This window comes from Oncorhynchus gorbuscha, linkage group LG09 (assembly GCF_021184085.1).
Source record: "Oncorhynchus gorbuscha isolate QuinsamMale2020 ecotype Even-year linkage group LG09, OgorEven_v1.0, whole genome shotgun sequence".
Classification (NCBI taxonomy): Eukaryota; Metazoa; Chordata; class Actinopteri; order Salmoniformes; family Salmonidae; genus Oncorhynchus; species Oncorhynchus gorbuscha.
The window spans coordinates 97,841,952-97,856,093 of record NC_060181.1 but is presented as its reverse complement, the minus strand read 5'-3'; the positions used below and the strand labels follow the sequence as shown (position 1 = coordinate 97,856,093).

Sequence of the window (14,142 nt, the reverse complement as noted above, 5' to 3'; positions counted from 1 at the left end):
CTGATTGGAGTGGATTTAACCTCCTCCGTCATCTACACTGATTGGATGGATTTAGCTTTCACCTGGTCAGTCTGATTGGAAAGAGCAGGTGTTCTTAATGTTTTGTATAGTCAGTTTATATATAAATATAAATATATATTTACATGATGGTCCTTTGGCTCTGTGGCCATGTGGCCCTGTGGCATTGTGGCCATGTGGCCCTGTGGCTCTGTGGCCAGGTGTTCTTAATGTTTTGTATAGTCAGTTTATATATAAATATAAATATATATTTACATGATGGTCCTGTGGCTCTGTGGCCATGTGGCCCTGTGGCATTGTGGCCATGTGGCCCTGTGGCTCTGTGGCCATGTGGCTCTGTGGCTCTGTGGCCATGTGGCCCTGTGGCTCTGTGGCTCTGTGGCTCTGTGGCTGTGTGGCCATGTGGCTCTGTGGCTCATGTGGCTCTGTGGCTCTGTGGCTCTGTGGCTCTATGGCCATGTGGCTCTGTGGCCATGTGGCTCTGTGGCTCTATGGCCATGTGGCCCTGTGGCTCTGTGGCTATGTGGCTCTGTGGCCATGTGGCCCTGTGGCCATGTGGCTCTGTGGCCATGTGGCCCTGTGGCTCTGTGGCCATGTGGCTCTGTGGCTCTGTGGCTCTGTGGCCATGTGGCTCAGTGGCTCTGTGGCCATGTGGCTCTGTGGCTCTGTGGCCATGTGGCTCTGTGGCTCTGTGGCCCTGTGGCTCTGTGGCCATGTGGCTCTGTTGCCATGTGGCTCTGTGGCTCTGTGGCCTTGTGGCTATGTGGCCATGTGGCTCTGTGTCCATGTGGCTCTATGGCCATGTGGCCCTGTGGCTCTGTGGCCATGTGGCCCTGTGGCTCTGTGGCTCTGTGGCCATGTGAATATGTGGCTCTGTGGCCATGTGGCTCTGTGGCTCTATGGTCATGTGGCTCTGTGGCTCTGTGGCCCTGTGGCCATGTGGCTCTGTGGCCAAGTGGCTCTATGGCCATGTGTCTCTGTGGCTCTGGGGCCCTGTGGCTCTGTAGCCATGTGGCTCTGTGGCTCTGGCCATGGCCATGTGGCTCTGTGGCCCTGTGGCCATGTGGCTCTGTGGCTCTGTGGCCATGTGGCCATGTGGCCATGTGGCTCTGTGGCCATGTGGCTCTGTGGCCATGTGGCCCTGTGGCCATGTGGCTCTGTGGCTCTGTGGCCCTGTGGCTCTGTGGCCATGTGGCTCTGTGGCTCTGTGGCTCTGTGGCCATGTGGCTCAGTGGCTCTGTGGCCATGTGGCTCTGTGGCCCTGTGGCCATGTGGCTCTGTGGCCATGTGGCCCTGTGCCATGTGGTCCATGTGGCTCTGTGGCTCTGTGGCTCTGTGGCCATGTGGCCCTGTGGCCATGTGGCTCTGTGGCCCTGTGACTCTGTGGCTCTGTGGCTCTGTGGCACTGTGGCACTGTGGCCCTGTGGCTCTGTGGCCATGTGGCTCTGTGGCCCTATGGCCATGTGGCTCTGTGGCCCTGTGGCTCTGTGGCCCTGTGGCCCTGTGGCTCTGTGGCCATGTGGCTCTGTGGCTCTGTGGCTCTGTGGCCATGTGGCTCAGTGGCTCTGTGGCCATGTGGCTGTGGCTCTGTGGCCATGTGGCTCTGTGGCCATGTGGCTCTGTGGCTCTGTGGCCCTGTGGCTCTGTGGCCATGTGGCTCTGTGGCCATGTGGCTCTGTAGCTCTGTGGCCTTGTGGCTATGTGGCTCTGTGGTCATGTGGCCATGTGGCTCTGTGGCTCTATGGCCATGTGGCCCTGTGGCTCTGTGGCCATGTGGCTCTGTGGCTCTGTGGCTCTGTGGCTCTGTGGCCATGTGGCTCTGTGGCTCTATGGTCATGTGGCTCTGTGGCTCTGTGGCCATGTGGCGTTGTGGCTCTGTGGCTTCGTGGCTATATGGCCATGTGGCTCTGTGCCTCTGTGGCCCTGTGCCTCTGTGGCCATGTGGCTCTATGGCCATGTGGCTCTGTGGCTCTGTGGCCATGTAGCTTTGTGGCCATGTGGCTCTGTGGCCATGTGGCCCTGTGGCCATGTGGCTCTGTGGCTCTGTGGCCATGTGGCTCTGTGGCTCTGTGGCTCTGTGGCCATGTTGCTCTGTGGCCATGTGGCCCTGTGGCTCTGTGGCCATGTGGCTATGTGGCCATGTGGCTCTGTGGCCCTGTGGCCATGTGGCCCTGTGGCTCTGTGGCCCTGTGGCCATGTGGCTCTGTGGCCCTGTGGCTCTGTGGCCCTGTGGCTCTGTGGCCATGTGGCTCTGTGGCCATGTGGCTCTGTGGCCATGTGGTCCTGTGGCTCTGTGGCCCTGTGGCCATGTGGCTCTGTGGCTCTGTGGCCCTGTGGCACTGTGGCTCTGTGGCCCTGTGGCTCTGTGGCCATGTGGCTCTGTGGCCCTATGGCTCTGTGGCCCTGTGGCTCTGTGGCCCTGTGGCTCTGTGGCCATGTGGCTCTGTGGCAAGGTGGCTCTGTGGCCCTATGGCTCTGTGGCCCTGTGGCTCTCTGTGGCTCTGTGGCTCTGTGGCCCTATGGCCATGTGGCTCTGTGGCAAGGTGGCTCTGCCCTGCATGGGTCACTGTCCCTTTCAACCTACTTACTGTATGTTTTCACAGCCACAGTCCATCGTAATCCACATCTACTCAATCTATCAAATGTTTAAATATCTTTACAGACAGCCCTCCTAATCAAAACCTTAAATCTATCTAATCTACTCAATCTTCTATCCCTTTTAACATGTCTGGCTTTCACTCTATGTTCTTCTTGATACCGGTCAACGATCGTCCCCTTTAACCCTGTACAGTATATGTCCTCACAGCCTCCAAGCACAAATCTAATCAAATCTCTCAAATTTAAAAACTCAAACTCAAAAGCTGTCATACTTTTGTTCCCACACGTATAACATGAAGTTATCCATCAATCTAGATTTTAAGTCTGGGAGAGGACTAGAGGCTTTGTGGGACACTTGGTGCTCTGGGAGAGCTTTCATGGCTAGTCTGTGTCTTTGGTTTCTCCCTGCAGCATTGGATTTGAAGGAAACTGAGGGCTTGTCAAAGGCAGGAAGTGGAATACATTACAGCCGGGACATCCCAGAGGCCTCTCTGTGTGTGATGGATATGCCATGTACAACCACAGGACAAACACACATACCCACTAACAGGGAGAGGGAGAGGGAAAAACCTACCTCTCCTCTCCTTTCCTCTCCGCGACCAATAACAGCTCTACTAGCACCGTAGCCTCACAGTCCCATGCTCTGTGTCTGTGTCTGGGTCTGTCTGTGTGTGTGTGTGTGTGTGTGTGTGTGTGTGTGTGTGTAGCAGGTGATGTGACAGCTGTGGTGATGATGTGTGTGTGTGTGCTGATTTAAAACACGTGTGAATGTTGTTCTGGTCTGTAAGCTACCACAGTGGGATGATGAATAGCAGGCTGATTTAAAACACGCAGAGAATACCATTCGTTCTGGTCTGTCAGGTAACCTTGTTCTGGTCTGTCAGGTAACCTTGTTCTGGTCTGTACCTTGTTCTGGTCTGTCAGGTAACCTTGTTCTGGTCTGTACCTTGTTCTGGTCTGTCAGGTAACCTTGTTCTGGTCTGTCAGGTAACCTTGTTCTGGTCTGTCAGGTAACCTTGTTCTGGTCTGTCAGGTAACCTTGTTCTGGTCTGTCAGGTAACCTTGTTCTGGTCTGTACCTTGTTCTGGTCTGTCAGGTAACCTTGTTCTGGTCTGTACCTTGTTCTGGTCTGTACCTTGTTCTGGTCTGTCAGGTAACCTTGTTCTGGTCTGTCAGGTAACCTTGTTCTGGTCTGTCAGGTAACCTTGTTCTGGTCTGTACCTTGTTCTGGTCTGTCAGGTAACCTTGTTCTGGTCTGTACCTTGTTCTGGTCTGTACCTTGTTTTGGTCTGTCAGGTAACCGTGTGTCTCAGCGTGTCTCTGCGTGTCTCCGCGTGTCTCCGCGTGTCTCTGCGTGTCTCTGCGTGTCTCCGCGTGTCTCAGCGTGTCTCAGCGTGTCTCAGCGTGTCTCAGCGTGTCTCTGCGTGTCTCTGCGTGTCTCTGCGTGTCTCCGCGTGTCTCAGCGTGTCTCAGCGTGTCTCAGCGTGTCTCAGCGTGTCTCCGCGTGTCTCCGCATGTCTCAGCGTGTCTCAGAGTGTCTCCGCGTGTCTCCATGTCCTACCTTGTGGTTCTTGCCATATCGGTAGACCATCCAGTCCTCTCCATTGGTGCTGACCTCCAGCTTAAAGGTGATGACGTAGTAGGACTTCTGGGTCTCCTTGGACACCGCTCCCTGGGTAGCGATACCCGTCAACACCTTCAGGACATGGAGATCCACCTGGGAGAGACAAGGACTTTATCATTTACACATTTAATTCAGTTTATGTACATTACAAATTGCCAATTTCAAACCACAGCACTGTACACTGTCACATCCCCACTTCAAAAACAGAGGACAGCGAGAGAGAAAGTAGTGAGAGAGATGAAGATGGTGAGAGGAGAGAGCTTGTGATTGAATGGGAAGAGAGATAGAGAAGGGAGAGATTGGGAGGAAGAGAGAGAAAGAGCAAAAAGAAGGTCAGGAAAGAGAGAGAGAGAGATCATTTCAGTCCATCAGCCTCAGTTCTGAGATCTCTCTCTCTCTGTCTGTCTCTGACTCTCTGTCAATTCAATTCAATTCAATTCAAGGGGCTTTATTGGCATGGGAAACATGTGTTAACATTGCCAAAGCAAGTGAGGTAGATAATATATAAAGTGAATATATAAAGTGAAATAAACAATAAAAATGAACAGTAAACATTACACATACAGTAGTTTCAAAACAATAAAGACATTACAAATGTCATATTATATATGTACAGTGTTTTAACAATGTACAAATGGTTAAAGGACACAAGATAAAATAAATAAGCATAAATATGGGTTGTATTTACAATGGTGTTTGTTCTTCACTGGTTGCCCTTTTCTCACGGCAACAGGTCACAAATCTTGCTGCTGTGATGGCACATTGTGGAATTTCACCCAGTAGATATGAGAGTCTCTCTCTCTCTGCGATTGATAGTACTCATTATATCTTCTCTGCACACAATACCGATAATCACCGTCCTATTCTGCTCTGATAATGCTATGTGGAAAAGGAACACTACCAGGGTTTATAATGGAATAGGGACACTACCAGGGTTTATAATGGAATAGGAACACTACCAGGGTTTATAATGGAATAGGAACACTACCAGGGTTTATAATGGAATAGGAACACTACCAGGGTCTATAATGGAATAGGAACACTACCAGGGTCTATAATGGAATAGGAACACTACCAGGTCTATAATGGAATAGGAACACTACCAGGGTCTATAATGGAATAGGAACACTACCAGGGTCTATATTGGAATAGGAACACTACCAGGGTCTATAATGGAATAGGAACACTACCAGGGTCTACACTGGATATTAGATGTGTAGAGAGGAGAGGAGAGGAGAGGAGAGGAGAGGAGAGGAGAGGAGAGAGGAGAGGAGAGGAGAGGAGAGGAGAGGGAGAGAGAGAGAGGAGAGGAGGAGAGAGGAGAGGAGAGGAGAGGAGAGGAGAGGAGAGGGGAGGGGAGGGGATTAAGGGAGGGGAGATTAGAGGACGGGAGAGGAGAGGAGATTAGAGGAGAGGAGAGGAGATTAGATGAGAGGAGAGGAAGGGGAGATGAGAGGAAGTGATGGGAGGGAAAAAGAGAAGAGAGGAGATTAGAAGAGGGGAGAGGAGATTAGAGGAAAGGAGATTAGAGGAGAGGAGTGTGAGAGGAGAGGAGACAAGAGCACACAAGAGGAGAGGGGCCTCGCCTCACCTCCTTCTCATCATCAGGCGGCGCCCGCCCAGGATGACAAAACAGAACAGAATGTGTGTGTTTCAAATGGCTTGTATAGTGCACAACCTTGGACCCTATTTTTATTTGGTTTAACTCACAAGAACCAAGAACCATGGTGGATGATATAGAGAGATTATAGAGAAAACGGACCCACTGGTTTCCCTCTAGGTTACAGAGAGCTGGTAGCCCCATCCACCACACTACCAGGTGTGAAACAGGAACTAGATCAGACATAACCTAATCTATTAAATGAATCAACACAGGAGCATTTTAAATTTGGTTAGAAATAAGTAAAGACATGATCTCAAGAGAGAAATGTCCTCCCTCTATATGTCACGACTTCTTCCGAAGTCGTTGCCTCTCCTTGTTCGGGCGGTGCTCGGCGTTCGACGTCACCGGTCTTCAAGCCATCATTGATCCTTTTTTCATTTTCCATTGGTTTTGTCTTGTCTTCCAACACACCTGTTTTACCTGTTACCTTTTCTATCCCATTCATTACCTGTTGTGTATTTAACCCTCTGTTTCCCCTCATGTCTTTGTCAGAGATTGCTTTATTGTCAGTGTAGTGTGTTTGTTGTATAGGTGAGCGTCGGGTCCTCGTACCCATGTTTGTTTATGTACGTTTAGTGTTATGGAGCAAACTCCGTGGACTTTATTAAAAGACTCCATTATACACTCCATTTGACTCTCCTGCGCCGGACTTCCCTGCCACCTATTACACCTATGCATGACACTATATAATCCTTATACTTTAATAAAGATCATTTCTCCATCCTAGAAAAGGAAATCAACCATTTCCAGGCCCAGGGACATAGTCTGTGGTGACCTAGCAACAGTCTGTGGTGACCTAGCAACAGTCTGTGGTAACCTAGCAACAGTCGGTGGTGACCTAGCAACATTCTGTGGTGACCAAGCAACATTCTGTGGTGACAGTCTGTGGTGACCTAGCAACATGATGTGGTGACAGTCTGTGGTGACCTAGCAACAATATGTGGTGACCTAGCAACAGTCTGTGGTGACCTAGCAACAGTCTGTGGTGACCTAGCAACACCAGAGCTGGACCAGAACCTGACACTCTCGACAAACACAGGGGGACAAACACCTACCTGGAGGTGACAGCATTCCCTCCCCCAGATGCAAGTAAGCAACAAAACCGGGTCACAACTTCCTGTCATACCTAAACCCAGAGTCAGCCCAGTCAGCCCACTAACACCCCTATCACACGTCAGCAACTTCCTGTCACAACTTCCTGTCATACCTAAACCCAGAGTCTCTCAGAGTGTGCACAGTCAGCCCACTAACACCCCTATCACACGGCAGCAACTTCCTGTCACAACTTCCTGTCATACCTAAACCTAGAGTCTCTCAGAGTGTGCACAGTCAGCCCACTAACACCCCTATCACACAACAGCAAAATCACAGCCTACTTGAACAGAGCAATACCATATACCAGAAGTCCAGCAAGCTGCATGCTATCAAGAAAGGCGATAGAAGTAAGGAAGATAGTGTAGAAACAAAAGAACAACAAATCCCTGCTAGACAACTTCCTGGACAAAATGTTTCCCTGAAAAAGTGAAGGTGTAAACAGTAGAAAGCCTGAACAGTGTATTTGACATATCAGCTGACATATCACATAAAAAAACAGCAAAGAGAAATGGTTTGATAAAGAGTTCAAAAACCTAAGAAAGAAATTGACAAACCAACACAAATCCAATCCAAAACACACAGACCTAGAAAACCGGAATATACAATCCATTTGGAAAGTATTCAAAACACTTTTTCCACATGTTACAACCTTTGAGAACATTTTATCAAAATTATAACAAATAAAAAAACTGAAATATTGTCAACACACAGCTATTTTCAGGTCTCTCCAGAGATGTTCGATCAGGTTCAAGTTTGGGCTCTGCCTGGGCCACTCAAAAGACGTGTTCCCGAAGCCACTCCTGCGTTGTCTTGGCTGTGTGCTTAGGGTCATTGTCCTGCTGTAAGGTGAAACTTCATCCCTGTCTGTGGTCCTGAGAACTCTGGAGCAGGTTTTCATTAAGGACCTCTGTGTCCTTTCTCTGTTCATCTTTCCATTGATCCTACCAGTCTCCAGCTGAAAAAACATTCCCACAGCAGGATGCTGCCACCACCATGCTTCACCGTAGGGATGGTGCCAGGTTTCCTCCAGACGTTACGCTTGGCATTCAGGCCAAAGAGTTCAATCTTGTTTTCATCAGACCGGAGAATCTTGTTTCTCTAATGTCTGAGAGTTCTTTAGATGGCTTTTGGCAAACTCCAAGTGGGCTGTCATGTGCCTTTTACTGAGGAGTTTGCATTTTATTGCATGACATAAGTATTTGATCACCTACCAACCAGTAAGAATTCTGTCTCTCACAGACCTGTTAGTTTTTCTTTAAGGAGCCCTCCTGTTCTCCACTCATTACCTGTATTAACTGCACCTGTTTGAACTCGTTACCTGTATAAAAGACACCTGTCCACACACTCAATCAAACAGACTCCAACCTCTCCACAATGGCCAAGACCAGAGAGGGTGTAAGGACATCAGGGATAAAATTGTAGACATGCACAAGGCTGAGATGGACTACAGGACAATAGGCAAGCAGCTTGGTGAGAAGGCAACAACTGTTGGCGCAATTATTAGAAATTGGAAGAAGTTCAAGATGACGGTCAATCAACCTCGGTCTGGGGTTTCATTCAAGATCTCACCTCGTGGGGCATCAATGATCACGAGGAGGGTGAGGGATCAGCCCAGAACTACACGGAAGGACCTGGTCAATGACCTGAAGAGAGCTGGGACCACAGTCTCAAAGAAAACCATAAGTAACACACTATGCCGTCATGGATTAAAATCCTGCAGCACATGTCCAGGCCCATCTGAAGTTTGCCAGTGACCATCTGGATCATCCAGAGGAGGAATGGGAGAAGGTCATGTGGTCTGATGAGACAAAAATATAGTTTTTTTGGTCTAAACCACTCTCCGTGTTTGGAGGAAGAAGAATGATGAGTACAACCCCAAGAACACCATCCCAACCGTGAAGCATGGAGGTGGAAACATCGTTCTTTGGGGATGCTTTTCTGCAAAGGGGACAGGACGACTGCACCTTATTGAGGGGAGTATGGATGGGGCCATGTATCGCGAGATCTTGGCCAACAACCTCCTTCCCTCAGTAAGAGCATTGAAGATGGGTTGTGGCAGGCTCGTCCAGCATGACAACGACCCGAAACACACAGCCAGGGAAACTAAGGAGTGGCTCCATAAGAAGCATCTCAAGGTCCTGGAGTGGCCTAGCCAGTCTTCAGACCTGAACCCAATAGAAAATCTTTGGAGGGAGCTGAAAGTCCGTATTGCCCAGCGACAGCCCCAAAACCTGAAGGACCTGGAGAAGGTCTGTATGGAGGAGTGGGCCAAAATACCTGCTGCAGTGTGTGAAAACCTAGGAAATATATGATCTCTGTAATTGCAAACAAAGGTTTCTGTACCAAATATTACGTTCTGCTTTTCTGATGTAAAATACTTATGTCATGCAATAAAATGCTAATCATACAATGTGATTTTCTGGATTTTTGTTTTAGATTCCGTCTCTCACAATTGAAGTGTACCTATGATAAAAATTACAGACCTCTACATGCTTTGTAAGTAGGAAAACCTGCAAAATCGGCAGTGTATCAAATACTCGTTCTCCCCACTGTAGTTGTCCATCTCAACAGATGAACTCTGGAGCTCTGTCAGAGTGACCATCGGGTTCTTGCTCTCGTCCCTACCATAGCCCTGCTCCCCTGATTGCTCAGTTTGGCCAGGTGGCCATCTCTATGAAGAGTATTGGTGGTTTGAAACTTATTCAATTTAGGAATGATGGAGGACACTGTGTTCTTGGGGACCTTACATTTTTGGTACCCTTCCCAAGATCTGTGCCTCGACACAATCCTGTCTCAGAGCTCTACAGACAATTCCTTCGACCTCATGGCTTAGTTTTTTCTCTGACATGCACTGTCAACTGTGGGACTTTAAATAGACAGGTATGTGCCTTTCCAAATCAAATCAAATGTTATTGGTCACATACACAAACTCAGCAAAAAAAGAAACATCCCTTTTTCAGGACCCTGTCTTTCAATGATAATTCGTAAAAGAACCAAATAACTTCACAGATCTTCATTGTAAAGGGTTTAAACACGGTTTCCCATGCTTGTTCAATGAACCATAAACAATTAATGAACCTGTGGAAAGATAAACTCGTCAGTATTATCCTCAGCTCTGGCATCTTCCCCACTATTTGGAACTACGGTCTGATCGACCCTAAAATTTGACCCCAATAATTACAGCGGAATCTGTGTCAACAGTAACCTAGGGAAAATCCTCTCACCAACAGCAGACTCCAATATTTCCAATGTCTTGAGCAAATGTGAAATTGGCTTCTTACCAAAAATATTGGACTGCAGACCACGTATACAGCCTGCACACCATAATTAACAAACAAACAAAAGCAAAGTCTTGTCATGCTTTGTTGATTTCAAAAAAGCTTTTGACTCAATTTGGAATGTGGGCCTGCTATATAAACTGAGGGAAACTGTTGTTGGGGGGATCTACAATATTATAGATATATGATACATATAAAATATAATAAAATAAAGTGTACAAAAACAATAAGTGTGTGGTCAAAATTGTCAATAAAAACACAGATTACTTTCCACAGGGCCGTGGGGGTGAGTCAGGGATGCAGCTTGAGCCCCACCCTCTTCAACATATATATCAAAGAATTGGCGCAGGCACTAGAACAGTCTGCAGCACCGGCCTCACCCTGCTAGAATCTGAAGTCAAATGTCTACTGTTTGCTGACGATCTGGTGCTTCTGTCCCCAACCAAGGAGGGCCTACAGCAGCACCTAGATCTTCCGGACAGATTCTGTCACACCTGGGCCCTGACAGTACATCTCAGTAAAACCAAAATAATGGTGTTCCAAAAAAGGTCCAGATGCCAGGACCACAAATAAATTATATTCCTAAAACACATTGGAAAGAATCAACCAAAAAAACAAAAGAAATTGGAAAGCTATCTGGCCCATACAGAAGCTGCACAGTACAGAACACCTGACCACTGTGACTGACCCATTGTCAGAACACCTGACCACTGTGACTGACCCATTGTCAGAACACCTGACCACTGTGACTGACCCATTGTCAGAACACCTGACCACTGTGACTGACCCAGTGTCAGAATACCTGACCACTGTGACTGACCCAGTGCAGAATACCTGACCACTGTGACTGACCCAGTGTCAGAATACCTGACCACTGTGACTGACCCAGTGCAGAATACCTGACCACCGTGACTGACCCAGTGCAGAATACCTGACCACTGTGACTGACCCAGTGCAGAATACCTGACCACTGACCACCCAGTGCAGAATACCTGACCACTGTGACTGACCCATTGTCAGAACACCTGACCTGTGACTGACCCATTGTCAGAACACCTGACCCAGTGTCAGAATCTCCACTGTCTGACCCAGTGCTCTGTCTGACCCAGTGCAGAATACCTGACCACCGTGACTGACCCAGTGTCTCTCTGTCTCTCTGTCTTTGTCTTTGTCTCTCTGTCTCTGTCTCTGTCTCTCTCTCTCTCTCTCTCTCTCTCTCTCTCTCTCTCTCTCTCTCTCTCTCTCTCTCTGTCTCTCTGTCTGTCTCTCTCTCTCTGTCTCTCTGTCTCCCTGTCTCTCTGTCTTTGTCTCTCTGTCTCTCTCTCTCTGTCTCTCTGTCTGTCTGTCTCTCTCTCTCTCTGTCTAAAATGGACATTTTAACATACCTCGAGTGCACCACAGCCACACGTGGCCCTTCAGCCAACACACAGCACTGCAGTAACACACATGCCTTTGGTAGCTCTAAGGTTAGGTCCCAAATAACACTCTACACAGTGCCCCTATTCCCATATGTTTCTGGTCAAAAGGGTGCCATTTGGGACCGGCCTTAAGATGTATGCTGGAGAGGCATGCTGGCATTTATGACAGCTGTTTGTCAAGATGGGCTGTCTGAGGCAGAGAGGAAGGCAGGCAGGGTGGGAGAGAGACTGGCAGGGAGACAAAAAGGCAGACAGACAGACAGACAGACAGACAGACAGACAGACAGACAGACAGACAGACAGACAGACAGACAGACAGACAGACAGACAGACAGACAGACAGACAGACAGACAGACAGACAGACAGACAGACAGACAGACAGACAGACAGACAGACAGACAGACAGACAGACAGACAGACAGACAGACAGGCAAACAGGTAGAGAGGCAGACAGGCAGGCATACAGGCAGGCATACAGGCAGACATTTTTTTTTCACCTTTATTTAACCAGGTAGGCAAGTTGAGAACAAGTTCTCATTTGCAACTGTGACCTGGCCAAGATAAAGCATAGCAGTGTGAACAGACAACACAGAGTTACACATGGAGTAAACAATTAACAAGTCAATAACACAGTAGAAAAAAGGGGAGTCTATATACAATGTGTGCAAAAGGCATGAGGGGGTAGGCGAATAATTACAATATTGCAGATTAACACTGGAGTGATAAATGATCAGATGGTCATGTACAGGTAGAGATATTGGTGTGCAAAAGAGCAGAAAAGTAAATAAATAAAAACAGTATGGGGATGAGGTAGGTGAAAATGGGTGGGCTATTTACCAATAGACTATGTACAGCTGCAGCGATCGGTTAGCTGCTCAGATAGCTGATGTTTGAAGTTGGTGAGGGAGATAAAGGTCTCCAGCTTCAGCGATTTTTGCAATTCGTTCCAGTCACAGGCGGCAGAGTACTGGAACGAAAGGCGGCCAAATGAGGTGTTGGCTTTAGGGATGATCAGTGAGATACACTGATACACACATGATACACACATGCAGACAGACATGCAGACAGACAGACAGGAAGGCAGGCAGGCAGGCAGCTAGGGGCTAACACAGACAGCTAGGGGCTAACACAGACAGCTAGAGGCTAACACAGGACAACAGCAGGCAGTCAGCTAGGGGCTAACACAGGACAACAGCAGGCAGGCAGCTTGGGGCTAACACAGGACAATAGCAGCCAGTCAGCTAGGGGCTAACACAGACAGCTAGGGGCTAACACAGACAGCTAGGGGCTAACACAGGCAGCTAGGGGCTAACACAGGACAACAGCTGGGCCCTCTGCAGGAAGGCAGGCATGGCAGCACACTCCCACACACCGTCACAACTCTACAGACTGCCACAAACTGTCACTGCTACACTGTACTGGCAACTATCCCAAAAGATGGGAGGAAGGATAAGGAGAAGGAAGAAGATACGGAGAAAGAGGTGGAAAAGGAACACAGGGCCTACCATAGACTACCACAGCAAAGGCTAAAACCAGGTTGACTAAGCAACTTTTATTGCCCTCCAAGAATTGTTGAATTTCCTCTTCACATCAGTCTGCATTTGGTTTTACTAGCGTTTAAGAGCCGTTGGAGGCCATGGAAGGAGTGTTGTATGGCATTGAAGCTCGTTTAGAGGTTAGATAGCACAGTGTCCAAGGACGGGCCGGAAGTATACAGAATGGTGTCGTCTGCATAGAGGTGGATCAGGGAATTGCCCGCAGCAAGAGCAACATCATTGATATATACAGAGAAAATAGTCGGCCCGAGAATTGAACCGTGTGGCACCCCCATAGAGACTGCCAGAGGACCGGACAGCATGCCCTCCGATTTGCCACACTGAACTCTGTCTGCAAAGTAGTTGGTGAACCAGGCAAGGCAGTCATTAGAAAAACTGAGGCTACTGAGTCTGCCAATAAGAATATGGTGATTGACAGAGTCGAAAGCCTTGGAAAGGTCGATGAAGACGGCTGCACAGTACTGTCTTTTATCGATGGCGGTTATGATATCGTTTAGTACCTTGAGCGTGGCTGAGGTGCACCCGTGACCGGCTCGGAAACCAGATTGCACAGTGGAGAAGGTACGGTGGGAATCGAGATGGTCAGTGACCTGTTTGTTGACTTGGCTTTCAATGACCTTAGATAGGCAGGGCAGGATGGATATAGGTCTGTAACAGTTTGGGTCCAGGGTGTCTCCCCCTTTGAAGAGGGGGATGACTGCGGCAGCTTTCCAATCCTTGGGGATCTTAGACGATATGAAAGAGAGGTTGAACAGGCTGGTAATAGGGGTTGCGACAATGGCGGCGGATAGGTTCAGAAATAGAGGGTCCAGATTGTCAAGCCCAGCTGATTTGTACGGGTCCAAGTTTTGCAGCTCTTTCAGAACATCTGCTATCTGGATTTGGGTAAAG

The 14,142-nt window shown here is 48.5% G+C and overlaps 1 protein-coding gene across 3 annotated transcripts in view; it reads right to left on the bottom strand.

Moving 5' to 3' along the window:
• LOC124044301 (neuropilin-2-like) overlaps positions 1 to 14,142 on the bottom strand; it is a 352,904-nt gene that overhangs the window by 153,949 nt on the left and 184,813 nt on the right. For all 3 annotated transcript variants that reach the window (XM_046363952.1, XM_046363953.1, XM_046363951.1), the window contains exon 7: positions 4,178 to 4,333. In XM_046363952.1, coding sequence (XP_046219908.1) covers positions 4,178 to 4,333 — 156 coding nt within the window. The remainder of the gene's footprint in view (positions 1 to 4,177; positions 4,334 to 14,142) is intronic.